The sequence below is a fragment of the Lepisosteus oculatus genome, chromosome 1, assembly GCF_040954835.1.
Source record: "Lepisosteus oculatus isolate fLepOcu1 chromosome 1, fLepOcu1.hap2, whole genome shotgun sequence".
Lineage (NCBI taxonomy): Eukaryota > Metazoa > Chordata > Actinopteri > Semionotiformes > Lepisosteidae > Lepisosteus > Lepisosteus oculatus.
The window spans coordinates 75,653,270-75,680,286 of NC_090696.1; the positions used below are offsets into that span (position 1 = coordinate 75,653,270).

The 27,017-nt window shown below is 48.2% G+C and overlaps 4 protein-coding genes across 10 annotated transcripts in view; 2 read left to right on the forward strand and 2 right to left on the reverse strand.

Annotated features, from left to right (window-relative positions):
• Positions 1 to 5,571, forward strand: part of snx25 (sorting nexin 25) — a 54,223-nt gene extending 48,652 nt beyond the window's left edge. For all 4 annotated transcript variants that reach the window (XM_069193183.1, XM_069193177.1, XM_069193180.1 and 1 more), the window contains exons 17-19: positions 1,996 to 2,177; positions 3,476 to 3,576; positions 5,089 to 5,571. In XM_069193183.1, the coding sequence (XP_069049284.1) occupies positions 1,996 to 2,177; positions 3,476 to 3,576; positions 5,089 to 5,169 (364 nt within the window). In that variant the 3' untranslated portion in view covers positions 5,170 to 5,571. The remainder of the gene's footprint in view (positions 1 to 1,995; positions 2,178 to 3,475; positions 3,577 to 5,088) is intronic.
• A 1,808-nt stretch (positions 5,572 to 7,379) lies between these two features.
• On the reverse strand, positions 7,380 to 15,931 carry lrp2bp (LRP2 binding protein). 4 transcript variants are annotated; one of them, XM_015345864.2, is made up of 9 exons: positions 15,830 to 15,931; positions 13,116 to 13,246; positions 11,737 to 11,843; positions 11,060 to 11,173; positions 10,080 to 10,222; positions 9,484 to 9,589; positions 9,021 to 9,244; positions 7,810 to 7,975; positions 7,380 to 7,551 (listed from the first exon to the last, which is right to left on the reverse strand). In XM_015345864.2, exons 2-9 carry the CDS (start codon positions 13,231 to 13,233, stop codon positions 7,486 to 7,488), a joined length of 1,044 nt encoding a protein of 347 aa, XP_015201350.2. In that variant the 5' UTR covers positions 13,234 to 13,246; positions 15,830 to 15,931; the 3' UTR covers positions 7,380 to 7,485. The 4 variants fall into 4 exon arrangements, with proteins under 4 accessions (XP_015201350.2, XP_015201349.2, XP_006630166.2 ...); XM_015345863.2 differs by lacking the exon at positions 15,830 to 15,931 and adding an exon at positions 14,931 to 15,025; XM_006630103.3 differs by lacking the exon at positions 15,830 to 15,931 and adding an exon at positions 13,402 to 13,687.
• Positions 15,186 to 17,912, forward strand: ankrd37 (ankyrin repeat domain 37). The gene is made up of 4 exons (XM_006630104.3): positions 15,186 to 15,406; positions 15,925 to 16,077; positions 16,414 to 16,505; positions 16,866 to 17,912. Exons 1-4 carry the CDS (start codon positions 15,263 to 15,265, stop codon positions 17,077 to 17,079), a joined length of 603 nt encoding a protein of 200 aa, XP_006630167.3. The 5' UTR covers positions 15,186 to 15,262; the 3' UTR covers positions 17,080 to 17,912.
• Positions 17,892 to 26,832, reverse strand: ufsp2 (ufm1-specific peptidase 2). The gene is made up of 12 exons (XM_015345859.2): positions 26,743 to 26,832; positions 26,052 to 26,139; positions 24,589 to 24,772; positions 23,952 to 24,015; positions 23,634 to 23,788; positions 23,113 to 23,305; positions 22,180 to 22,326; positions 21,038 to 21,202; positions 20,086 to 20,210; positions 19,705 to 19,781; positions 18,707 to 18,831; positions 17,892 to 18,097 (listed from the first exon to the last, which is right to left on the reverse strand). The coding sequence occupies exons 1-12, from the start codon at positions 26,743 to 26,745 to the stop codon at positions 18,011 to 18,013; spliced, it is 1,413 nt and encodes a 470-aa protein (XP_015201345.1). The 5' UTR covers positions 26,746 to 26,832; the 3' UTR covers positions 17,892 to 18,010.
• Between the last annotated feature and the right edge of the window lie 185 nt (positions 26,833 to 27,017).

Sequence of the window (27,017 nt, forward strand, 5' to 3'; positions counted from 1 at the left end):
ATCAAAGTATTCAGCCCCCCCCACATGTTCTCACATTTTACTGTGTTACAATAGAATTATAATGTATTTATTTGGGATTTTTTCTTTTGATCAACGGGCAGGGGCAAAAACTTTCAGTTAAATGTGTGATGTTTCCATTCTGAAACACAATAAAATGTCAAAAAGTCCAAGGGGGGGTGAAGGCTTTACAGAGTTAGCTGGACAGCCTTGAGCCGGCCAAGGAGTCCTGGTGTCAGGAGCTCCTGCAGAGCGCCAGGCTCCTGTGAGTTTTCAGGGACATTGAGAAGAGCTGCCGAGACTCAGTCAGGTGCAAGAATGTCTGCTAATTGCACCTAAAAATAGGTGCTCATTGCAAGCTGGAGGTGGATGTTTGAGGCAGTTGGTAAGGTGGAAAATTGGCCACAGAATGGAAGAAGAATCGTTTCCCAGACTGTGAAAAATTCTGCTTGTTCCTTCACTGGGACTCTTCATCCGGCATCTGTCCCCCAAGCTGGAAAATGCATAGCTGTTAAGAGGGGGAAAAAAAACAATTGGTCTCTCTTTTCCAGGAAAAGGCTGCTTGCACTTAACACGCTGCAATTACAGTACCTCTTGTTCCATGATGACTATTAGCTGAAATTAGCTGTTGGCACTTTGTGACTTCAGCATTTCTGTTTTTCTCCCAATAATGGCTGCAGATTAAATGATGTAATCACAGAGAGTGGATGATGTCCATGTTCCTGCTGCTATTGATCGGGGTCATAAACGGCACCAACATCTCTCCTACGAGTAACTGATTTTCACTTTACAATGTGAAGTGCTTTCCTTGACAGGACACTCCCCTACTCTGTTCCATTAGCAAGAATGAATCCTTTTCAGTTGCATCAGCTGAAGCTGACCTACAGTATCCTGCCAAAAGACTCCTTGATCATGACCATCAAAGGAGTGACTGACTGACTGGGAGAATCTGATATTGACAATGGGTCCTTCCATTAGTGTAGAAGAGGGTTCTCAGCACTGACTGTGGTGCCTTACAATGACTGCTTACTGCACATCAACACCAAATTGAATTGTCTTCTCATCATGCAGCTTGACAGAAGCCTTACATTTGATTTTTTGTGATTACTGGGAGGAGGGGAAGATTCGCCAGTTCGCAAGCACTTGAAAGAGTTTGAACACTTGCAAGATCGCTAATGTAATATTTCAAAGACGGGAAGAGCCCCAGTATTTCTAGTATTTCCACCAAATCCACTCAACACACGGCAGCTTTCTAAACTCCGGCACATGTGTGTGCTGGCGTGGTCCCGCACATACGGGGCGAGTTACTTAGGGCAGGGGCTCGTTCAGACGGCTGTATCGTGTAAATCGTGTAGGTGCAGCAGCAGCAGCACAGCTCTGTCCCCATACAGAAGGGAGAACACAATACAGCTCCCCACCCACAGTGACGTGCTTTCCCATGTGTCCCCTCGCTGCCAGGGTGATCGCCCACGATTCCAGCTCTGTAGACAGGTGAGGCAGTTGGCAAGATGGACAGCTGGCCACAGAGTGGAACAAGAATCGTTTCCCAGTCTGTGAAGCATTCTGCTTGTTCTTTCACTAGGACTCTTCATCCGTCATCTGTCTCCTAAGCTGGGAAATGCATAGCTGTTAAGAGGGGGAAAAAAAAACAATTGCATGTACAGTACAGTGTACGGTATATACTGTATCAGACACTGCCAAACACAGTGGGTGATGTTCTCAGTACTTTCCTGAACTGTACAAGTGTCCCATAGGCCAATGATATTGACTCCTGATCTTGGAATATGCACCATCCTAGACTTTTAATGGCACTGCTTTGAATGCATTGTTCACTTAATAAGTGTACATTCTAACGTCTCGTTTCCATGTCTTTACTCATGAAGTGTTATCAATTGTCTATAAAGCCCAGCGGGCTGTGACCAGACCAGGAGTTTAATAGCCCTGCCCCTAGACACAGCTTCTGCTGCAAGAGATCTGACTGAGTGTTTTCCCCTGCAGGCAGATCCGCGACACGGTGAACTGGATCTTCAGCGAGCAGATGCTGGTTTATTACATCAACGTTTTCCGGGACACCTTCTGGCCAAACGGGAAGCTTGCGCCTCCAACGGCGCCCAGGACAGAATCGCAGCGACAGGAAACGAAGGAAAGAGCGCAGCAGAAGCTGCTGGAAAATATCCCAGGTAGCTTCTCACTTCGCAGGGCACCTGTGTGAGAGACGGGGAGCCCAGTTTTTCATTCAGTCCACTCTGCGGTACTGGCTGGTGTTGCTTAATTCCCCCGCTGTCTCTGGGTTAATTATAACCGATTTGCTTCTAATAAGAGACATTCACACTGGCCACAAAGCAAGGGAATTTAATACGTGCTTTCCAGCAGTAGACTCAATTTTTAATTGTTTTCTACTCCATTAAGTTTAAGTTGATGTGTTTTGTAATCATTGAACTTCATCGGTCTGGGTCAGTGAATTCTACAGATATACACGACCCCTTAAAGAGAAGTCAAGAGCAACCAAGCTCTGCGACTGAAAGCCATGTGTACCTTTTGATAGCAAATTGCTTCCAGAGAGATTTGTCAATTTTGAAAACAAAAAAATCACAAATCAAACATCTAAACTGTATAAACTGTACAGTATTGATAATAATGACAGAAACAGGTAAACTCTGAATATATTGCAAATTATTTTTAGCATACTGTACATCAAATGTCTTAGCCAGCAGCCATATCACTCTGCAACTCACAACTGGCAACCCACTGAAGCTCAGCAGGTGTGAGCCTGGTCAGTACCTGGATGGAGACCTCCTGGGAAAAACTAGGAGCTGGAAGAGATGTTAGTGGGGCCAGCAGGGGGTGCTCACCCTGCGGTCCATGTGGGTCCTAATGCCCCAATTTAGTGATGGAGACACTATACTGTAAACAGGCGCCGTCCTCCTGACTCTCTGTGGTCATTAAAAATCCCAGGGCGCTTCTCGAAAAGAGTAGGGGTGTAACCCCAGTGTCATGGCCAGATTTCCCATTGGCCCTTACCAATCATGGCCTCCTAATAATCCCCCTCTATGAATTGGCTTCATTACTCTGCTCTCCTCCCCACTGAGAGCGTTCTGGCGCACTATGGCTGCCGTCGCATCATCCAGGTGGATGTTGCACATTTGTGGTTGTGGAGGGGATCCCCATTATCTGTAAAGTGCTTTGAGTGGAGTGTCCAGAAAAGCGCTCTATAAGTATAAGCAATTATTATTATTAACTAAGTTCTGTTTTACCGAAAGCATTCTGATTGGTCACGTGTCATTTTTCCTTTGTTTCCAAAGTGAATTCCCATGCTTGTAGATCAGTGAGGAAAAGTGTCTTGCATTTTCCAGGTGATCTCTGCAAAGGTGGTGACATCTGCCCTGTAACTTAGGAGTCTTGAGTTTGAACAGCAGATGCAGGAACTGGCAGAGCGCTTTGTACTGAGAGTCTGTGTGTGCTTGACGTCCCTCTTTAGATGCACTACAGAACCTCGTTGGACAGCAGAATGCCCGATATGGAATCGTCAAGATATTTAATGCACTTCAGGAAAGAGACGCCAACAAGCATCTGCTTTACGTAAGTGTCAGTTAACGGAGTTTATACGCGTTTCTGAAGGTGTCTTCATTTCTTTTTCTTGAAAAGTAAGAGTAAGCTCTCTGGGAGGGTCTTCTGTTGATGAAGGAATTCAAGGGTGTACGGTATGTGCCGCACGCATTTTATTAGCAGTCTGATGTGGAAATTCAGACCGCGGGTCTGCAACTGAACCAGAAGCTACAGGTGAGCCCAGGAAAGATCTCCGAGATGTAAGGCTTGGGATGGCAAGTACAGACCAAAAGAGAAGCACAAGAAAACAGATCGGAGTATATCTGTTGGAGCAAAGCAACCAAAAGAGCAGGTGTCACGCCCTCTGCAGCCAGAGGGCGCTCCTTCTCTGTCCTGTCCCTAGTTTCCAGTCTGCTCTCCTTCCTGTCCCTCTCTTTCCCTTGGGCTATATATTTCCGGGTCTTGCACTCTGTCCTCGCTCAGCATTGACGTTCGGATGTCCTGAGACCCGCCTAGCACCAGGGCGCCCCACGTCCGCTCCCTGAGGGCATAGGTTTCTGTACAGCATTCCTGAACTCTTTGCACTAATGAGCCCGGGCCTTTTTCCCGTCTCGCCGCTATGCATGTGGGTCTTTTTCCGCTCTCCTGCTCCCCACGGTTAGTCCCTTTGGACGTCCGTGACAGCAGGGGGTTAGACCCCAGGCAGGAGGACAGCTCGTCGGTGGAGCTGAATCTTCCCAGCACAGCAAGGTGAAGTCCCAGGGGGCCTCTGTCCAGCAGTGGATTCCTAAAGGACAGAGACGAACACGTTACAACTGGACTCATCCAGGACATCTCAGGCGCTTCATCTCTTGGCCTCTTAGGGCTCTTTTATCTGTGGTCTGTTTTGCAAGAGAAGACTTTCTGCGCGCATTTTCATCGCTGCCTTGGGTAATCCAAACCGCCTGTCCACATCCTGCCCTTTCTTGAATTGAGCGTTCCCTCTCGCCCGTGCGGGCTGGGCCCTGCTGCTTCTTTTACCCCTCTGCTCACTTCACGTTTGAAAACTTAACGTAGATCTTCTGACGCACGCCCTTCGGGACTGGTTGACTTTCCATCGGCAGTCTGGTGTTGGGAATGCGGTTCTTGCACCTAAACTGCACTTGCTTGCTTAAAGGAGATTTGCAGGAAGTCTAATAGGGAAGCCGAGTACGGGACTGAAAAAAACGACTTCAACGATGTCTCACTCTTGAGAGGGAGCAAAGTGGGAAATTATATTAGTCATGCCAGCTCTAGATCTTAATCTCTACTAGGCTTTATAAAAATTAAATTTAATCTCCCAGATTTATTATATGAAGTCTGAATGCCAGGTGGCATTAGTTCCTTCAGTTAACACAGGCTGCACTTTGCACTTGATCGCCTGGATCTGCTCCGTTCCCTTGGATGATTAATAATGTCCACCTTTCCCATCCAGTGGTCACAAACGGGACTGCTTCTCAAATTCTGAGCAGTCAGCGGCGCTGCAGCTACTGTAGCAATAAAAGTGCTGTCGCCTCTGTTTTTCAGGTTCTCTTGGAAACTTTGCTTCTAGAACTCTGTCCTGAACTGGAAGCCAAGGGGGATGAGCTCCGATTGAGTCAGGTCTGACAAAAAAGCACACACAAGGAAAATTGAAGTGAAGGAATATGTCTGTCTGCTCATGTAGACATGAACTGTAATATCCTCTTGTTACAGAGGAGAGCGTTGGTGAATATGTTGGTGGATTTTTTTTTGTTTTAATACCACTATCCAAACTGACCTGATGGTGTAGCACTCAAATCTTCTTTTTTGTTTTCAAGTCTCCTTATTTCTGTTTGTTAAAAAGGTTGATTGTTTAACTGCCAATTTATTTTGGAGAGAACCAGGGATTTTTTGGAGACCTGAGAGGGTCTTGTATATTGTTAATAGTTGTGAAATGATGAATGTTGTACCCATGTAAAAAAAAAAAAAACAGTACTTTGAACATTCCTGTCCTCTGTTGTGTCTATTAAAGAGCTTTACTGTGCAATACTTCATGTAAAGTCATTGTGACTATTTTATTGTTGACCAGAAATAGATTTTATTTTTAACAAAGATAGCGTAGAGCATTTATAAGCAATAAATTGCAAAAATCTAATGCTATCCTCTTTATGCTTATTTGTTAACGTTTGTGCAATAGGAATTCTCATAGCCAGATAAGCACCATATGTGTGTATACTTCCATTTGCTGTTAACATTACTAGGTAAGATTTGTCTTACATTGGATTTTAAATTTCAAACGGGATTTATTCCAGAGACATGAAATATTCAAGAGCCTCAGCTCAAGAGTAGCAATTCCTAACAATTGGTCTTTTCAAACTTTGTTTTTAAAAAAAGAATAAATTACTTGACTTTATTTTTAATTTTCCTGGAGGTGTGAGACACAAAGCGGTTGGTTCTGTGGTTAAACCCCCCGGTCTGCCTTGTAGATGAATGGATTTTGGAAAAGGATATGTCGCTAGACTTGTGAAGAAAGGTGAAACAAAGGGGTGCAGCTCCTGCCCTGATGTTGTGGTACGCGAGGGCCGTGTTCAGTGTGGGGGCGGGGCCCTGGACAGCTGGACCGCCTTCGCCTGATGATGAACAGCTGTACAGGCAGTACAGAACCGCGAGCAGGGCTACACCACACCGGCACGCCTGGAGAGGGGTTGCGCCCGATCATGAGGTCGATATTTTTTCTTTTTTTTTCCCCGCCTGTCCCGCTGTGCAGTTCCGCGGGGGCAGGCTGTGCCATTTTCATCAAGTTTGATTTTTATTTTCAGCCTTGCGCTCCCAGAGCTCCCAGACGGGACCTCGCTAGAAAGGGGCACGTCCAGTCTGGTCCCCGCCGCCGAGCGGGGTCTTTTTTCCTGGCTGGAAATTAGATGGGGTAAGTCCAGCCGGGGCCGCCGTTCTGCCCCGACGGCGCAGCGCCGCTTCACATAACGGCGCATTTTTCTATTTTTCCTTTTTGCTTTGTCGTCTTTCGGTTCCCTTTAACCTCACACGGGGTGTCGCCTCGGCTCGTCCGCTGCCGCATGGTCACCATGTGTGAAAAAGGGAGGTTTATACCAGATATCTACAGCCTTGCTAAAAGATCTGGAGTGGCGTGGTTCTCCGCCGCAGGTTGAGCATACAAATGGGTGACGCTGTAAGGTTGGTTTTTACAGCTATCCGAGGGGCATTAAAAACACAGAACACCTGCGTTCCCAAAAGTTAATTCAAAACACTTTCATTTGGATTTTCCAAGGGACAAGGCAAGCACACACTGATGCTTTTTAGAAAAATAAACTTTCATCTGTATCACCAGATCACTAGATTGAAATGTAAGGGTAAACAAAAGAAATTGGCTGTATTGGTTACAAAACCTTTATTCACTTTTTTTATATAGATGCATATTGAGCATATAAATTACTTTTAGATATTCAATCATGGCTATTCATCTAATAACAGTACACAAAATATTTGTTGTCAGACCAAAAAAAACACTCATAGGTACAGGTATATTCAGCGAGCTAGATTTGACTTCTGCGAGGACTGTGGACTACTGTATTTTTCTACTCCGGGCCACAGCCCAGCAGTTCCCGGGTTAAGTAATGCTCAAACATGATGACCCAGAGGGTTGTGGGGGTCTGAAACAAGCTACAGAGCCATACTGGTCTAGCCCTTACCCTGGTTTCTGTCTAGAAATGTCTGGACATCCTGGGATCAACTGACAGTTGAGTACTGCACAGCCTTCTCTCGTTTGTAACCTTTCTTATGTTCTTACTGGATGTCAAACAGACATCTAAAGTCATACAGTAGTTAGACATGAAACAAAATCTACTAAATTGTCCAGTTTTTAATGTTGTTTCCTGGTGATAAGAGTGTCAAGTACTACATTGATTAAGCACCACCAGAACCAGCCGCAGAGGAGTTATTCTTCGGCTAAATTCTCCCGTAGGCGACATCCAGCTGTAAATCGGCAGCAATGTCAAAGTCCAGCACAGCAGCCTGGGAAACAGAATTCATCGGTCAGATTCTCTCGCAAAAAAAAAAACAGAGTTTCCTCACCTGGTGCATATAAAGCAAATTGGCCCCGAGACCCGCTTCAGCTATTCAGGTCATCTTGGGAGAGGTGGTAGGTGAGGAAGTGTCGCCACCCGAGAGACACGACGATAATCGTGCTCGGGCTGTGTACCGCCATCGCCCGCTCCAGCGCGACACGGCGAGAGCACCACCCTGATCGGGGCAGGGCGGCGCCTACTGTACCTTGGAGAAGTAGAGCTCCGCCTGCGCCTCGTCCTGCTGCACCCCCCGGCCCTGCTGCAAGCACCTGGCGTAGCAGAAGAGCGCCACGGCCATGCCCTTGGCGATGAACTCCGGCAGGCAGTCGGTGAGCCGCGATATCGCCGGGATGTCGTCGTACTCCGCTATCCTGGGCGGGAATCCAAGACGGAACACACTTTCTTTTCCTGCTCCCGTTTTAAGAGCCGCGCGTAGTTTAGGGGGGCAGATCTGCTCCAGTTTACCTGCTGTTTAAATTTCTCAGCGTGTCCTTACGTGTAACAGTTCCAGCTGACCGTCTTGAGTTCGCAGCCTTGCCTTTCATTGCATTCAGGTGGCTGGAAACGTGCAGGGGATGCTCTGGGGAGTTGAGTGGTTGCTTGGTGGGGTACCCCTAATGGCACAGCCTGGTCTGGGTTGTAGCAATACAGAATGACCCTCCCCCCCCCCCAGCAGCAGCTGGGCTCCAGTACGGAGAGGAAGGCCTGGCCGACCACTTGTGACTGCACCGGCCCCAGGTCAGTCCAGACCCCCTCTCTCTCTCTACCCCCGTGTCCCGTTGACTGTCTGCCTTGCCCTTCCTCTGCTCTGCTCCCAGACTAAATCTCCCAATCCCCATTCTGGTTGTCCTCGGGCTCAAAGTGACTCGAATCCCTGTTCTCCGGCGGCCAGTCCTCCTTGTGTCAGCTGAGGCTCTTCTGAACTGAAACAGCCGATCAGCGTCTAACAGTCTCCCCTATGCGATCTGTCTCTGATCTTGCTGGGTATTTCCTCCTACTTACTGAGACCCGGAATCCCTCCATCATGGATAAACCCTATTTACATAAGGCTCAATTTCACAAGAACGCAATGGTCACAGCACTGCACAGTATGGCCGCTCTTTCTTTCTGCGTTTTGCCTCTGTTTTTGGGAGGAATGGAATTTGATCTTTCACCAACCCTTTTGGTTTCTAATTAAAGCTGCTGACTTTAGTTTGGTGGGGGGTGGGTGGGCGCGATTAATTTAACCGCTAGCATCCGCTTTTCAAAGTCTGCGGAGGCGAATAAAAAGGAGGGGGTCATTTTCAATTTGCTATTCGTTCCCTCAAATACGGGGCTCGGGGAGCCAGCTGAGGGTTCCCCCGAAATTAAACTCCGCCGGTGCAGCGGAACCAGAACTCCCGAGAGAGCGCCGTGCTGCGCGACGGTGCAGACTACCTCTTGGCGAGCTCGGCGGCCCGGGAGAAGAGCTTCTTCCTGTAGTAGCAGGCCACCAGGTGTCCCTGCGCGTAGACGTTCCCTCGCTCGGCCGCTTCCTTCAGGCACTCGAAGGCCGACTCGGGGTCCGAGCGGATTCCCTGTCCGTACAGGTACATGACCCCCAGCGCCCCCTGGGACTCCAGACTGCCGTTTCCGCAGGCTTCGGAGTGCCAGAAGAAGGCCTGGAGCGCAGGGAACACAAGAGCCCCCGTCTCCGTCTGTGAAGCTAATGAGCCGTTTTTAAACGCAACGAAACTTTCATTTCTTGCTCGTTAGCTGAAGCCAGTTCCTGTTTTGTTTTGTTTTTTTTTAAAAACAAACATCTAGCGTGTTCTGACGTGGCTTTAGTGTTTGTCTTCTGGCAGGTCCGAAACGGTGATCAAAATGAAAATGAAAGGCGGGTTTTACGCGCCGGACGCACCTTTTCCAGATCTAAGGAGTCGGGCCGGCTGTAAAACATGCCGAGGGCAGTCTGCGCTTGGACGCTGGCTTTTGGGTTTCCGTCGTCTGCGGCGAGAAGCCAAAGTCTTGGGAGGGACAGGCAAAGGAAAAACGGGACATTTCCAGTCAAGCCTCAGTCAGGTGTGGGAAATGAGTATTCTTTTAAGGCAGGGTGTCTGAGTCCCTGAGCTCTTTGATTTTCTTCCCACTGCCATCTCGTTGTTGTTTTTTTTTTATTTATTTTTTAAGCCCTCAAAACTGGATTTTTTCCCCCTTTGCCTTTTATTGTGGATCTCAGAATAAACCTCCTTTAAGAGAGGAACTCGAGGGGTCCTGGAGAGCCCTGGTGCGGCAAGGTCATTAATTCATCCTGTCTTAAAAACTGGGATTAGCTGTACAAAAAATAAGTAGGTGATCAGTTAAAATGTAGTAATTGAGAGATCAAAGCACTAGTGCGCCCTTAATGGAACCGTTATGGTGCTTACTTGAGTAACAGGTGGTGTTGGAAAGTCGTAAGGCTGTTCAGGGGTCATAGGGGCAGGACAGAGAGAGACGGACAGAGCTAACTTTCGTCACCTCTCTGCTTCAGCGTCGCAGGGCTGGACACCGCATCCTTCCAGGTACGCCCTGCCCACGTTGTACAGCGCGGCGTATTTCAACGGCCGAGCTTCGGGCAGGTCAGAGGAGGCCACTCGGAGCATGTACTCCACAGCTCTCTCCTGTCGGATTCACAAACACAGGCGGGCGAGAACCGTTTCTTCCATTTTCTCACTGCGGTGCACCCCGAGCCTTTTAAAAAAAAAACTTGCACAAGGCCGTAAGCACTAAACTGTTTAAGGGGTCTTGTTGACGTCTTCACAAAGGAAGTGGAGAGTACCGGCAGAGAGGAGGCAGGAGTGTCTCAGGTAAGGCAGAAGCTCTCAAAATGAATAAATCCCCAGGGCCTGACAGTATCTCGCCAGTTGTACTCAAGGACACGAGAGATGTTATTCAGAAGCCACTGACAGAACTAGTCCAGCAGTCTTACCCAGGGACTGGAGAACTGCTCATGCAGTCCCCATTTATACAGAAGGGTGAGGAAGCTGAATCAGGTAATTATAGACGAATACACTCTACTGTTATTAAAACTAAACTAGGGAGCTGCGTCAGCATGCATAGGCAGCACAGGAACAAGTAAAGGTTTATTCCCTGCTGAAAAGAGAAGAAAAGAAACACGTGGAGCCTTCTTCGGGTGTACCTTTTCTTTTCCACCCGAACAAGGTTCCACAGCTGAAACATTGTGTTTCTTTTCTTTTCTTGTCGGATGCTGGGGCTGATGACCTTACACTTACGAACAGCGCCATGAGATTACTGATGACCAGGCAGCCAGGAACTCGGTTTAATAACAGCTCAGGACAGCACCTCCGCACAGCGCAGAGGCCCCTGTCACCCGTGGCACCGGAGGAGACGTTCTGTTCCAGGAGGGAGGCGCCCCCTGCTGGTCCAGCAGAGGTTTCCCTCAGAGGCATCCCATCCCAGTTCTGACCAGGTGAAATGAAGCCATAAGGCTCACTTACTGGGTCGGCTTCCATTCCCAGTCCATCATAATGCATCACGGCCAGCTGGTAAAGAGCCCTCAAGTCCGTGTCCTTCAGTGTTTCAAACGCATCTCGAGCTTCTGCATACAACCCCTATGGCAAATTAAAAAATACGTTGGCGTTGATCAACCTTACATGAACCTAAAAGAACAGTAATAATCCATTTTCCCAAAAGTATTCCCAAAAAGTGAACATTCTTTAACCCCTTCCTTTCCAAATGTCGATATAAATCCATCTTTCCTTTAAAACTACAGGCTCGGTCCCGGAACGGTTTGGGGCAGAGCTGCAAACGCCGGATGTTGCATAGTGAGTGAAAAGCAGTACTTGAACAACCGAAGGGCTTCCCTGTACGCTGCTGAGCAGAGCCACCGCATGTGCTGTATATTCTCCGTTTGCTCCCGCTGGGAATGTTACACGTGAAGGAATAAGCGAACAGTGTTGTGGGATTCTAGGGTGTTGTTGTGAAGAGATGAGGCAAAGGGGCGGGTTCTGTGGGCGGGGCAGGGTTGGCAGAGGGGAGGGGAATGTGGGCGGGGTCGATGGATATGGGGCGGGTCTTTGGCACACGGGGGGCGGGGTTGGGGAGGTGGGCGGGGCCGACTGAGGGCAGCAGGGGGAAAGGGGCGGGGCCGGCGGAAGGGGAGGTCGGCACGTACCTCCTCGAAGTACAGCTGCCCCAGCAGGAAGAGGGCCTGCTCGTCCCCGGCCTCGGCCTGCCTCGTCAGCAGCTTCTCGGCCTCCTCTGCCACACGGGCCCAGCCCCCTGCCGGGAGGACGCGAGAGAGGGGGTTCAGGCGAGGGGGGGGGGGGGCGGTCGGCCCGGTTGACGCCCGTTTCTCAGCGGGGCGCGGGGCGGCGGCGCTCGTGGGGGAAGCTGTTTCCAGGGCCCCGCCTCCATCCCCCCCGTTGGCCCTTGTGCAGTAACTGTGGTTTCCAGTTGTGTGCTGCTGATGGTGGGAATCCACTGGGATACCCCTCAGCCTTGGAGGCATTTTATATAATGTATAATAATAATGTATAATGTATAATGTTTCTTTATTAGCCCTATACAATTTCTTGCATTAGGAATTCGTCTTTTCGCATACCCCAGCTTTTCTCCAGGGAGACACAGACACACAGACAGGGAGAGGAGCTTGGGGTCAGAGCGCAGGGTCAGCCATTGTACGGCGCCCCTGGAGCAGCTGGGGTTAAGGGCCTGGCTCAGGGGCCCAACGGAGTAGGATTCCTCTGCCGGCCGCGGGATTTGAACCGGCAAATTTGAATGCCTGGATGCCTCAGGAGCTCCGAGAGGAATGCTCCATACGCGCTTAACCTTGGTTAACCTTGGTCTCAGGGCTGCAAAGGGACACTCTGTAACTGGACAGGCCAGCCGCTGGTGCATCGAGAAACAGGCTCCCTTCTGAAATGAACCTCAGGGATTCCTGGAACAGTATTCATACTGTATGTATGTGAATGTGCTGGGTATTCAACTGTCCCTCCCAGTCACTGCTCAGGATGAAAGTACCCGAGACTGGGCACTGAGCGATTCAAGGGCTGTCTTTAAATTGTCTTTGCGCAGGCAGCAGAGTCCAGACAGATACTGTAGGGTGAAAACTACCACAAGGGTCTCACAGCTGCCCTGCACTGATGATGAATCTCCCCAAAACCCTGCGAAAACAGTCTTGTGTTTGCTGTGTGTATTCATTACTGTATTTATGAGACAGTACATCAAAATCATCTTTGAGCTTCTGCCATTACGTTTTAACTCATTTATTTATACTTTTTTTGTCCTAAAGTCATGCAACAAACGTATAGTTACCCGAGTACATGTCCATCTCTGCTTCTGTCTCCTGTGCGTGTACAGCGCAGTTCAAAGTCTTAACCGCTATACTGAGAGAGAGATGCACCGTATATACCGTAATATGTGGTTGTAAACATGCTGGGAAACTTGCAGCAGGCTAGAAATCTCCGAACCCGGCAGGAAGGTGTCTGTTTGTGGAGAAGGGAGGGGTCAGCGCCTGAGATCTGAGCCACAGCTCGGTACCGACTCTGTTACCTGGCTCTTTGGCCGACACGACATCTCCCAGCCCTTCGCTGTACAAGCCTCTCAGCGCCTGGAGGAGTTGCTTTGCTCTGCCTTCTGCAAGAGGTCCGGTGGCACAGCCTGGCTCCATGCCGTTTCAGGTCCTTTAAGAGAAGTGGACAGTGAAGTCAGAAGGGCTCACGGTTCAAGGCGCGCGTCTTCGTCCAGCAAAGCGCTCTTTCACAATGGACGTGCGCGCTGCGGAGGAGATTTCAGGATTCCCACTGCAGCCTGTGTTTAAATCTTCAAAAGCTCTTACCTCCCGTGCATTAAAAGAGTTTGGCTTTGGTGGAAAGTCCACGCAAATCCATTCTTCGGCGTGGTTCATTCACTTCTCAGTGACTCAGAGCGGCGTTTGTGATGTTGCCAGGTGACGTTTTCCCTGACGACCGCTCACAGGACTGCAGTCATTACAATCGCGTATTTCAGGCTTCATTTCAGTCCAGTTCTGAAGTCATCACATTTGAAAGGTTATTTAAATGTTATGAGCCAGGTTGTTTGGCTCATATCGCATTAAGGTGCACTTTAGAGCGCTTCTTGTTAACCATTATCACTAATTGCCCTGCGTTTGTTGTTTCTGAATTGCATATCATCATACGCCATTCTTCGTCGTTTTTGTGTTTTAAATATAAATGGAGTGATTTTAATCTCAACTTCAAATAGAAAAACAGGTCCTCCCTATTATATAAAGTATGTATATGTTCTATAGAACAATGTTTGTCTTCTAATAACAGAATATACACATTCGGTTATGTAAAGATGGGTTTAGTAGCACCGATACCTTTTTTTTTTTGCCTTCAGTTCTCCTCTTTTCTAAGCAGTTAGCCGACCTCATGACGGTGCCGGCTCGGTTTTGTAATTTTAGCAGCTTTTGCTAAAATCTTTCCTGAGGTCTTCCTCGATAACGTCTAGAAAATGCGCCACAACAACGTGTTGAACCGTAACTTTGTTCTTTTACGTTAATCATTGGAGGGATTTGATCCTTTTTCCATCTTGGATGCTCTAGGAAAGAGAAGACTGCAGACTAAGAGCGTTGCTGTTAATAATTATTGTAACGACCGCGGGCTTCGGTTCGGAATGGAGCAGGCGTGGGACTCGGGGAATGATGGGGCTGAACAACACATTTATTAACTCGAACCGGGGAAAGGTACACAAGCTCTGGAACTCTTAGCCCAAGGATATTAGAGAGTCACCTTCACTAAACTCCTTCAAATCCAGACTCAAAACCTTCTTCTTCAGAAAAGCCTTTACTTAACTGGTTCCATTCTTCACCCCTCTGCTCTTCTTAATACCATCTTCCACGGTCTCCTCTATTGTTATTGTTGTATTGTTGTAATTATAATTGTGTGCTGTCTTGTGAAATTTTCTTATTTATTGTTGTAGTCCTCTTATTTATTGTTATTGTCATCCTGTAAAGCGCTTTGAGAAGCCACCTTTAAAGGCGCTATATAAAATATAGCGACACCTGAAGAAGGCTCCACGGCCGAAACGTTGTGTTCTCTTTCTTCTTTTTTTCAGCATGGAATAAACCTATTACTTGTTCCTTTGCTATATAAAATAGTTTATTATTATTATTATTATTATTATTATTATTATTATTATTATTATTATTACACACACACAGGAACAGGGGTTACAGCGCTGCACCTTCACTAACACACACACACACGAAGGGAAGAGGCTGTCTCCCACTCTCCACCCGACTATATTACATGCACAGTCCCGTAGTCCCTGTTCCCAGCCCGCCCTGCGTGGCGCTGCATTATAATTGTAATTGCTCGCACTTACATATAGCGCTTTTCTGGACACGCCACTCAAAGCGATCCCCCTCCAACCCCACCAGTTTGCAGCCCCAAGCGGAATTTCTTCTCCAATTTCCACTTCTCCAGCGGATTATTTTTTAATTGGAGGATGCGTTGGGTGGGGGAGGGTTCCAAGATGAACGATAAACATCTCCCTGTTCTGGCAGGAGCCCAGCACGGCCCCCCCCAGCAGGGCCGTGTGTGTGTGTACGTGTCTGAGCGCACAGCGCCCTGCTCCGGCCCGCGGCTGGGCGGGGCTGAGAGCGTGCCGCGCACGCGTCCTGCTGCAGCCTCCCCGCCCCCCCAAGCGGGTCCCCCATGTGCGTTTGTTTGTGTACGTGCGCTGGCGAGCCGGCCGGGGAGGTTTATAGGGGGAGAAAGCGGAACAGCTCGCACCGCTCTCCGGCCATTTCGCTCTCGCCGCGCTGCGCAGCTATGCTTCTGCTGGACCCGGACTCGCAGGTCAGCCCTCACCGCGGGTGAACGTCGTCCCCGTTCTTAACTTTGTTCGCCGGGCTCTGTGGTGGCCGATATAATCCGAGGTTTTTTTGATGCCGTGTTTTGCTTCCTATTGTCTTCGGTTCTAGCGCCGCGAGTTCCTTGTAGCAAAGCGTACCGTTAAAGCGTGTCTGCCGCTGCAGTTATCCACGCCCGGCGTCTTTACTGGCCTGGAAAAATAACTTCACTGCGGAACGTTTTAAAAGGCAGGGGAAACAAAATAATCGTAGAGGGGGTAAACCGGGTCAAAAGACGCGATTTAACTGTGACCGAAGCGTGTCCATACATGCAGTTCTTTTTTTTTAAAAGAGTGGAATGTGAAATTAATGAATTTAGCCTCTTGCTAAATTCATTAGCAAGACAGCTGGACAGCGTGCTCTTCCCCACCTTGATCGCTGCCGAGCGCCGGTCTTCGAAGAGCGCCCTTTCCTGCAGTAACGCCCGCTGTGTGCTTGTGTGTGTGCTCCCCTCTGCCGGCACAGCTGGACTGCCGGGCTGGCCTGGTGCAGGCGGGCTCTGCGGTGAACTGCGCCGGCGACCCGTGCGGCCAGTCCCCTCTCCACCTGGCCGCGTCTGGAGGGGATGCCTTCTGTTTGCTCTGGCTGCTGCAGACCGGAGGGGACCCGAACCAGCAGGTGATGATGCTCTTTCAACCCCGTCTTCCCGTTGTTGTCCCGCTGCAGCCAAGTTCGGGTCAGCGACCGAACCCGAAACTCGCCAGGCGCCCTCCATGACGAGGGGGGTCTGGTTTCGTACCACAGTCGCAGAGCGTTTGCGAGAGACCCGGGGGGCCGCGTATTATTTCGAGGCGAAGTGCTTGCAATTGTTGCTTTCCCCTGCGCAAGAACAGGAACGCAACATAGAAAGGGCCGGACCGCTCGCTGGTCCAGATTCTCCTTAAAAGGCGCGACCACGCCCAATGGCTTTGCTTGAGCTTCGTTCCTGACGTGTGTTCCCGGCTCTGTTTTTAGGACTGCTCCGGGGAGACTCCGCTCCACAAGGCCGCCAGGGCGGGCAGCCTGGAGTGTGTCAGCCTCCTGGTCGCCAGCGACGCTCGGCTCGAGTGAGTATCGCTTCCCCAGCGCTGCGGGAGAGGGCAGGCAACTTGAGCGTTTTCCCGGCTACTTCTGCCGAGAACCAGGAGCAGAAACCTGTTGGAAGGCTGTCCTGGTTCCTGCACAGCTCCTAGGTTTTGTGCAGCAGTGGTGGGATACGGGGGGCTTCTCGCTGGCAGGAGCTCAGCCACAGTGGTGTTCAGTAAGCAGGGAGAGGGACAGTGGGCTCCATGCGCAAATAATCCAGATTGTGAATGGTCTGTGTGTGAGGTGACTTTCACGCAGTTTCTCCACCTTACTCTGCACTGGGAGAAGGGTGTGTCTGCGTCTTGCACGCATAACCGAGTTTCCGTCTCTCCCCCCGCCAGTTTGTGCACCAGCGGCGGGCTGACAGCAGAGGGGCTGGCGTGGGCCAGCGGCGGCAGCGACTGTGCCAGGTTCCTGGCGGCTGCCAGGAGCAACCGGAGCTTGAACCCGAGCGCGCCGGGCCGCACCGCTGCCCTGGAGCTCCACAGGGCGGGGCAGAAACGAGGCGGCGCGGACAGCGGGCAGGGCGAGAGGAAGAGGGCCAGGGACTGGTGAGACATCTGGCCCCCACTGCCCGCAGCGAGTCAGCTGGCCCCGTTTCCAGCCCAAGAGCTTTCACCTTTGAAGACAAAGTCTGTCTTCAAACCGGAGGAGACCTCACACCGCCTCTGTACAAACTGTACAGCAGGTGTCCCGCGGGGCGCGTTCGAGGTTAAGGGGGTTGGAGACTCGTATCATCAGGGGCAGGGCGCTTTGCTCCTCTATGACTTAAATGTGAACAGTCGCAGAGACCCAGCTGTCCTCCTGCCTGAAGTCTGCACGCTTTTCAACCCAGTTTCAGCCTGGAGCAACCGAAATAATCAAAGTCACTTTACTGTGCCTGTTTCTGTCTGACGCACCCCTGGGTTAAACATCTGTGCAGCATATCAACGTGACTCAGACTCCATCCTGGAACAACAGGGTTTTCTTTCTTCCATGAAGAAGACGTACAGTTTTGTTTTGGAATGAGGTGTTGTGCATAATTTAAAATGAGAGCAATCGTTTAACAGGAAATTCAAGATGTATTCTTTAAATTAGCAACATTGGAATTAGTCACAATTCTTTGTGATTATTTTTGTTTACTGGCCCATTGTATGGGCTTGAGCTGGTTTTTTTTTGCGTGTGTATTATTCCCTTCCTGAAGCATTTTTAAAGACAAACCTGTGTAATGTCATTTTCTCTCCTGAAATGAAATCTGAAAAGTTGCTAACTTAAACACTTTTAGAGATGATTTGAGTCAGATCTATTGCTGTTAAGTGTTTGTTAAAAAGGTTAAGGAAATTCTACAACACTGAGGTCTGATGAGTAAATGATGCTGCTACTTAAAATAAAATTTTACACTTTTTTTATTCAATGTTTTATGTTAGACTCCAGAGTAAATTCTGATGTTATTAAAAAAATGTATTCTGCAGGTACATTGACAACACCTGAGTTAGTGGGCACCACACTATATAGCCTTTGGCCTCTGAGGCATGCAGAGATTGTAGTACGCATTCTGATCCCAAAAGTCAGGTCCTTTCCATCCACACCAGCCCTGAAATCACAAAACAGGTTTAAAACTTAATCTCATGAAAGCGAACACTCAAAAGGAAACGTTTCGTTCAAGGCGAATAAATGTGACATCGGCTACTCTAGCCCTGTTTATCCATAGGTACAGCTGCCACTGAGAGAGTGCAACTTGAGAGAGTGAGATTTGTAATTGATGCTCTTGGTCCTGGATTGAAAAGACTGAATGCAGCGCTGGTCGTGCCCTTGTGTTCCTTACATAGTGCCACAATTACAGGATAACCTGCATTCATCCACCGTGACCCTAGCAGGATGCCTCACAAGGACAGAAATAGCCGTCGTTTGAATATTTTAGTGATATTTTGAAAAACAGAGTCGGTTGTGGGAATCAAGTATTCCTGCTGTTCTGTGATGTAGTTTGACAAATTCACTGCACATTTTTCAACATGCTATTTAATTCCTGTATCGCATGCACAATGTTGCTTCCGCCTTCCATGAATCAGGGAGAATGGGATGTATTTAGAAATGATGTGGTTCAGGTCTTGCCTTGCAGTTCATGAGGAAGGGGTTTCCTGGCTCTGGAATGGCAGCACTAGTTGAAATTGATCTACAGTATGGTCAAGAGTCATTCCCCTACCTTCTCAGTAATAACCTGGAGGTCTTCGGCCCCAGTGTAGTGTGGATCCAGTATGAGGAATTTGATCTGTCCTGTGGTCTCACTCCACGCCACTCCCAGAATGGTGTGCGCCAGCACCCCTCCACCTGGCACAGAAACAAACAGGATGCTTTCTGAATTTCTTCAACAGTCTAACCACGATCCGTTCAACAGGCGCTGGGCGAGTTCAGTTCTGTAACTTACAGTTCACTTAGAATGAAAATCAGAATATTCTTCAGCCCTTCAAGACAAGTGCACACTCCACTGAAACATTTAATTATTTAAATCGATCAATGACTCAAACAACTGCTGCTGAGCTCCAGGTGAAGGACAGATGTAGGGGACCTGTAAGAGTTCCTGGGATTATGGCAGGACACCCTGTGACTTTAAATAATCAGTCAAACTACAGTGCGTATCTTTGGGCGACGGGGGAGACAAGACCCTCACAGACCTGGGGGGCACATGTCTGTTCACACACACACACTGACTCTAAATGCAAGACCCTGGAGTGGAGCAGCTGGCCAGTCACCTCTGAGCAGGAATACACAGGCTGAGACCGCCCTCGCTGCTCCTCACTCAGTCACCTCCGGGTGAATTAGCGATCTTGTAAGATGCTGAATTGCACGTAACACGAATAAATATCCACGCTGTATACGTTCTTGTAAGGAAGTATGGAAATCTTAATTAATAGCACTGGATGTGCGGTCTCTCATGATGAGAAAATACAGTCCATTTGGTTTACATTTCTTAAAGCGTGGGATCATTTTAAGAATGGTATAAATGACAAGACCAATACTTAAAATAAAAAAAAGGTAAATATACATAGCAGCAACCTTTTCAATTAAATTCACATCTAAGAACAAATGAAAGCTCCAGGAAAAAGAACACATAGAAAAAATCACCAAAACGAAAATCTTGTTTTCAGTGGATCAATGGTGGGTTTTTTTCTAATTACTGGCTTTCTTAGCAATTTGACTTACCAATCATGACAGGCGCCCCTTCCGTACTGAAGTGATTTGCCAGTTCTCTTCCTTTTGATGCCAATTCAGACCCTTGGCTTTGGGGAAACAATTTCGAATTAGATTCATGTACATCAGCGGGGAATAAAGGAGCTTTACGTGTTACAGCTGGGACAACAACGACAAAATACAGGAAACCTACATACTGAGATTTTATTTTTCTAAAAGATTCTATTCCATCCTTTAACGTTCCTATTGTGGAAACAAAATAAACTAGATCCAAGGTGTTCCATCTCGGAAAATGTAATCCTGAATCTAATCTAAAAATTTAACACATTTCCCTCTTTAGACAAGCGATCACGTGTTTTCACACGACATGCTCTGCACGAAGACACACTGTACCTCACAAAGAGTATTTTAGAGCTGATCCCCAGCAGGTGAGATAATACGGCTTGGACTTCAATGGACCCGATCCACTGCCGCGACCCAACAAAGGCAGCAGGTTTGTCCCCAACGTCTACCAGAGCCTGCATGAGACAAGTTGACATTATTTCAGTTTTGTAGTGCAGGCTGTGTCTGTGTAGTGTATACCAAGACTTCAGACAGCTATCCTGAAACAAGAGGTGGACTTTAAATCACTGATATGTAATTATTTTCCAACAAAATCGCAAACTCTACTCTGTTATTTACAACTTTTGCTCTAAACCATTTAATCTAAACGCTCCAAGATTTTAATATTTGCCTGCTGTTTTACAAATTTTGGTAAGACTATACTGCTACTGTGCACTACGGAATACAGTAAAATGATCTCGATACACATACAGAAAGATGTCAAGGCTGTATAGCTTAATTTCATTTGGCTCAAACTAAGGCTGAATTCACTTAAGCGAAAAGCTTAGGAAATCTGATAAAAAAAGCACTCACTGCTACATATTTTATTTCACTCTAAAAACTTGCATAAGGAACATAACGACACACAACTCTAAAGAGCTATGTCAACCACCTCTTCAGGATAGCCCTCTCCTACAAACAACTGCAACTTCAAAATGATTCCTTAAGCGAAGCCAGTCCTTCGATGGCTTTGGCATCCATGTGCTATCGTGTTCTGATGATATAAAGTAAAACCACTTCCCCTTTAGAGCTCTTTTATCATGATAAATTTGCGGTTTTAAAACTTTGCGCCGGGCACACACACTAAAAGTGTTTTTAACTGGAAGTGCTGGGCAGGTTACAGCACTACTGTGAAAGTGCAGTGCATCCACTACACTCACACACTGACGAGATCATCCGCGCCCAGAATACAGGGCCCCCGGTTCTCGCCGCTGTGCTCTGCTGGCCTGCGCCGACCTCATACCTGCTGGATCTCTCTGTGGGTGGGCACGCCCTTGTCCGTGTAGGCCTGCTGCTGAAACCAGGAGCAGATGGTCTGCAGGGAGCGGTACGCACAGCCCCAGCCACTGTCGTCCACGCGGTCCTGCATGTAGTGGTGATAGCTGTACACCCCCTGGACCAGATAGAGCTGCCCGCAGAGGAGGAGGAGACACGATGGGCTCAGTCAGTGTGTGTTGCAGAGTGGAAACACTCTTTAAATTTAGTGTGGCAACCTAAGAGCTCAAATGTGTAAAATATTTATTAATAATAATAACAATAATAATAATAACTAATATAAAAACACCAATGACCTTTTATAGGCACATCTACTGTAAACAGTGACTGTTAAAGAATCAGTCAGGTATATTCAACAGCTGTAGCATCAGCTCAGTGTTAGTAAGCATGTTAAATCTGATCCTTCTTGCTTTTACAGTAAAGAATCACCCACGGTGCACAGATATTTAGTTTCATTCATTACTTAAAGTACAGTGTTGACCTAGACTTCTAGAATTCTAATGAAAATGCTTTCGACCTTCTGTAATGCTTTTCTTGTGTGTAGCTTGGGATCACCCATCAGAACTTAAGAATGGCTACAAAAGAGGGGCCATGTGGAAGCATCATTCTCCTTTAGCATCTCTGGGAAATGTTCTGGGAAACCTGTTCCAGACACCCAGATAGATCTCCGTGTGGAAAGGCATGCTTCCCTATACCCAGTTGGATTTTATATCCCAAAGATCAAGAAGAGCAGTGGACCTTAAATGGTCCCCTGCAGTACACCACTGAGAAAGATGTTACTCAAATTTCATTCATTCATTCACTATGTATCTACTTCGTTTTACAACCTGCCTTACAACAGCTAATTTATTGTTTACTAAATGTGCCAGTGCGGAACAACGATGGCCTCCGCGATATCCTGCTTGACAATGAGGGCCAAGAAGCGTTCTCAAGAAGCGCGGAAAGAGGAAAGTGCAGATGAAAGTTCTAATTAAAAGTGGATCAAAACACACTGATCCTTTAATCAACTAAGTATTTACAGAAACAGGAACTCCAAAAGCCAAGAAGTGATTTTCAGCTCCTATAATTGTGCACACATTTGCACAGCCCTCTGCACGTTACACCACAGACCTTACTGTCTTCCAGGCTGGGCGGAGGCAGGGATAAATGGGGATTCCTGAGGTAGCCGTCTTTGTAAGGCTCGTCGGGAAAGTGATAGGCATTGGCCCTTCTCAGGTAGGGTCTGTCCAGTGGGAGCTGAAACTTGGCGTGCAACTCCTGTTCGAGCAACACAACAAAGAAAAAGGTAGGTGAAGACCACACTCCTGCCTAGTGGCTCTCCAGGCCAAAGATCATCCTTGATTCGTCATCATCAGGATTAGCACTGGCACTGCTGGGCGGTCCCGAGAGATGAGTAACTTGCTGAAGGGTACAACAGCAGCGACCCCGAGGGTCCGTTCCTCACCCACCTCGAAGATCTCAACCTCGAACCACTATTCTGCACGGCCCCAACTCACGACACATATTGGCCAAACCACACCACCAAAAAAAAAAAAGAACTTTTCAACTGAAAAGTTCAACGATCTGTTTTATTCTTCCTTATAACTTCTTTGTAGTAAATCTGTTGTCCCTTTAATAACCCTAAAAAAAAGTCAAAACTGATGGCTGAACATTTTTAGGACGTATCATCTTACTGCCCACCGTGCAACCTTCGTTCATCTAATTCTGGTCCCCTGTCTGTCCCTCAGGCCCGTCTACACTCTGTGGGTGACAGGGCCTTGCCCTGCTGCGCCCCAGAGCTCTGAAACTCTCTCCCCAGGGAAATCAGTCACCTTCCCTTCAAATCAAGACTCAATACCTTTTTTCTTACCTATCTGGTTCTGTATCTGCCCCTGTGCTTTCCCACTCTATTCCCTTACTGTTGTGATGTAATTCTGCTGTCTCGTCTCGTAGTGTGCATTGCTTTCTTACTGTAAAGCGTATAAAATAAGGCTCCTTATTTTAACAGGGGTGACAATGTCTTTCTCCGCGGCTCCATCTCCGCGGGAATCGGACGGGACTTGCCTGCCGAACCGTGTCCAGTCGGCTGTCAGGTACCCCTGCCGGATACACAACCGTGACGAGCCCCGCAGGCTCCGGCAGCAGGAAGTGGAAGGGCTGGGGGACCCGCAGGGACGTCCCCTTCACGTACTGCAGAGCCGACTTCTCCATGTCCGACAGCTGGGAGCACAGCGCCCCCACCAGGCGGCCTGCCACACTGCACAACAGCACAAGAAGTCCCATGAGCGAAACGGCGCAGGCGTGTGGCTGTTCTGAAAGCTTTCACAGGGGGGGGGGGTCAGGGGGGGCTCTTAGGAACTCTAATTACCTAAATGGATAATTAAAACAATTAATATCAGTTCAGAACGCTTGCCATCGCAGTTTGGCCTTTTAATTGTTGTGATCACTCTGGGCAGCACGTTGCTGGCTGTCCCTTCGCCGACCTACTGTACTTGAGCTACACAAAAAAGACGCTTCACAAAAACCGTCGCTCTTTCCCGCGTTGAGATTTCGGGGCACGAGAAGACAGGTGCTGGGTAACGTACCCTCCAACCGTCTCCTGCGGGTGCGCGGACACCGCGGCGTCCACAGGCAGCGTGGCGTGGAGCCAGTGGTGCTTCCTGCCGGCCCTCAGGAGCAGCGGCGCCGCAGAGCGGGCCGGCCCGGTCGCCTCCGCCAGCAGCTGCACCTTCACGACGCTCTGCGGAGGGCAGCACCAAAGAGCGCGTAAAACGTTTCCGGCTCTTGAAGGCAACAGGAAAGTGAGCTTTGCTTACAGCAAACGACAGGAACCGAATGCAATTCTCAGTATCCGTAGTGGCAATACTGTTTCCCCCAGCACAGAAGGAAGAATTGAAACTTACAGCAGCTGAGTTTCTCTTGTCTTTCTTTTTCCCTGGTCTCTTGGCAGCATCGCTGTCATTGGCCCTAGAAGGAAATCGCCGTAAAAATTTTTAAAACAAAAAGCAGCTTTAAAAATATGATTAAATACACTTTAGATGAACTGAAAAATGACCCCAAATCCTAGAAAACTGGCTATAAGCGTACATGAATCAAAAACCTTTAACAGTCCATTTCAGCCTGTTTCACAGCGATTAAACATGAACAAACAGACAGGTGAAGGTTCATTTCATGCTCCACAGCCGAAACGTTGTCTCTTTTCTTTTCATCGTGGGAAAAAACCTTCACCTGTTCCTTGGCAGCCTGCGCACGCCGACGCAGCTGCCCACTCAAACGTCATTAACAAATCAATCCGATGATGGGAGAAATATTTTTGTTCCTGTACCATACGATTTCTCGCGTCACGTTTTAAACGGACGTCCTGTGCATTTCAGCACATTTCAGAAGGGAACTTCTTTTTTCCCCCCAGAGGCACAATTTCCACCTAGCAGTATTCCACCAAGTTCAACTGCAACAGGAAGTAAAAACGGGCCAATCTGTATTGAAACACGCCGACGGTGTTTTCGTGCAACAGTTTGAAGAGAAGACGGTGGCACCCACTGGACAAGCTGCTGGAGGTCCCCGCAGGCCGTGTCCGCAGTCACCTCAGCCGGCGTCATGCGGAGCTTGCTGTTGGGCCAGATGTAAACGGAGCTGTTACAGACCCCCAAGACCAGGGACGGGGAGGTCAGCTCGGCACGCAGGCGCTCAAAGGCTCTGGCCAGGGCCTCCCTCACCTGGGACTCTGAAAACGACACAGGGGCCGGCCGTGCAATGGGTGGGATGGAAAAGCAATGAAAGGAAAACCTGGGAGGACAGTTTCATTCATTATTCATTTTTTTTTTCATTTCACTTGCATTTCTTTCCACGCATCCGCATTCTGAAGTCCTGCAAGGCGCTCTGCCGCAGGCCTCGCCAGGCTTTGACTACACTTCCAGCTCGTACAGGCGGGGGCAGTGCGGTTCAGGGGGTGAGCCGTGTGCGAGACAGTCTGGGGGTTCAGTTCACCGCAGGCGCTGCCCTTGTCCCTGGAGTGAGGTTCTATACCCCGGTGGCTCCAGCTCACCCTGCTGTATGAGTGGGGACCCGCGCTGCTGGGTGGTTTATCCCTGCAAGGGACCAGTGTACCACCCAGAGGGGGAGTCATGTGCTCTGATCGCTGCAGAAACCACTGGCCCAATGAGTCCTCTTTACTTAACTACACCTGTATCACACGATAACTACAGCACACCACAACAGAAAGGCAATGCATAGTATTGAATGCAAAACGGCAATATCCATGAGCAGGTGTATAAAAACCCTGCTTTGGACAGGAACCACTTTGCAGCAGATCATTCCTGAGGCCTCTTCCAAAAGCTGCGCTGGCGAGCTTTCGAGTCTCACGACAGAGCGGCAGTCTCTGCCCTCTCGGATAGCTCCCCTACAGGTGCCACGGATGTCTTACTGCAATCCCCTTTCGGTGCACGGCTTCTGTTTTTTTTTTAAAAAAAAATCGAGGCAATTCACCGCACTTAGCCCGTCTCTTACGAGTCGCGGAAGAAGATGAGGCTCCGGGACTGACGCTTGTGTTCTGGGAGTCCTCTGGACTGAAGGGCTGCGCTTCACCAGGTTCTTTAATTATTGATTTGATCTTTACTGCATCCAGCTAAATAATTAAAGGCCACTTCCATCTTTAAAAGCAACTATTGTGCTTGTATTACAGGATACTTCTTTGCGACTCGTGTACTGTATGTAAGATGTTGTTTCTCTGGAAAAGCTTGACACCTTAAATAACCTCCCTTTTATAAAGCCCCCGTCAAGCGCGGAGGCTTGTTCACGGCAAGTACACCACTGTTGCACTGTGACCAGGGACCTTCAGGGTAAGATGTGAATTTACATTTGAGTTATAAATCCTTGGATACAAGGAGGAGGAGGACGCAGTAGGCTGCTTGGTCAAAATCGGATTATTTCTGTGCGGAAACTTCATTTAATAAAATAGCCAACACAAGCGTCTCGTCGATATTTTCCATCAATTTAATGCATACCCTCGGTACTGTCCAGCCGACAGCTCAGGTCCAGACCTCCTCTGACTCGAAAAATAATGCTGTTGACATCGCAGGGGTCCGAAACGACCTGGAATGACCGTGAAAACATTCAAAACGGAGGAGACGGCTTTCGGTCGCTGTAGGTTTAAAGCCAGACGGTTATGGTTTTACCAGAATAATGTGGGATTGTAAATATTGAACATGGCTGAAATAGATCTTGTAAGTTATAGTCTGCTCATTATTTAAAATGAATTATTATCACATCGTAGCAAGGACAGACCATCTAAAATATCGTCCGCCATAGTAGTCCTCGAAATACAATTTACAAATATCATTAGTGCAGACACAAATCATACCGGAAAGCAAATTAACTGGGGTCTTGTGTTACTGCCTACTCAGTGCTCCAAGATTATCTGCAGCTACTATCAAAGCACAATTTCCAAATAGCTGATACTATTAAGGGTGAAATCGAGAAGCAGCTGAGCTTCAGATATGAAGCTACAGAAACGCTTCAACCTGGCAGTCCGTTGAAACCGGGGGCAGCAGCAAACTGCACTGTTTTGAACACGGAACAGCAGTAATATATACGTCAGCTGTACTAGAAACACAAAATCAAGGGTGGGCACTCTGTTTAAATAAATTGACTGCATGCAGATACGTTGTTTTTTTTTAAAGAAATAAAACGACATACCATTTTCCAGTCTGCAACGGATATTTCTGTTTTCCTAAATACAATATTATTTCCCAGAGAACATGAAAGCCCTTAAGCAGAGGGCATGCTACGTACCCACACTTACTCAACGTGTCCGTAGTACCGGAGAGACACGCCTCCCATGGTATTTGTAGTGTTTCGGCTCGCAAAGCATATCCAGAAATTTCAGGAATAGTTTACCTTCAGGCTTGAAAGGTTGCGCTGTGAGAAACCCAGACTGATTGTGAGTGGCAATTGAGAAGATACAGATTTTC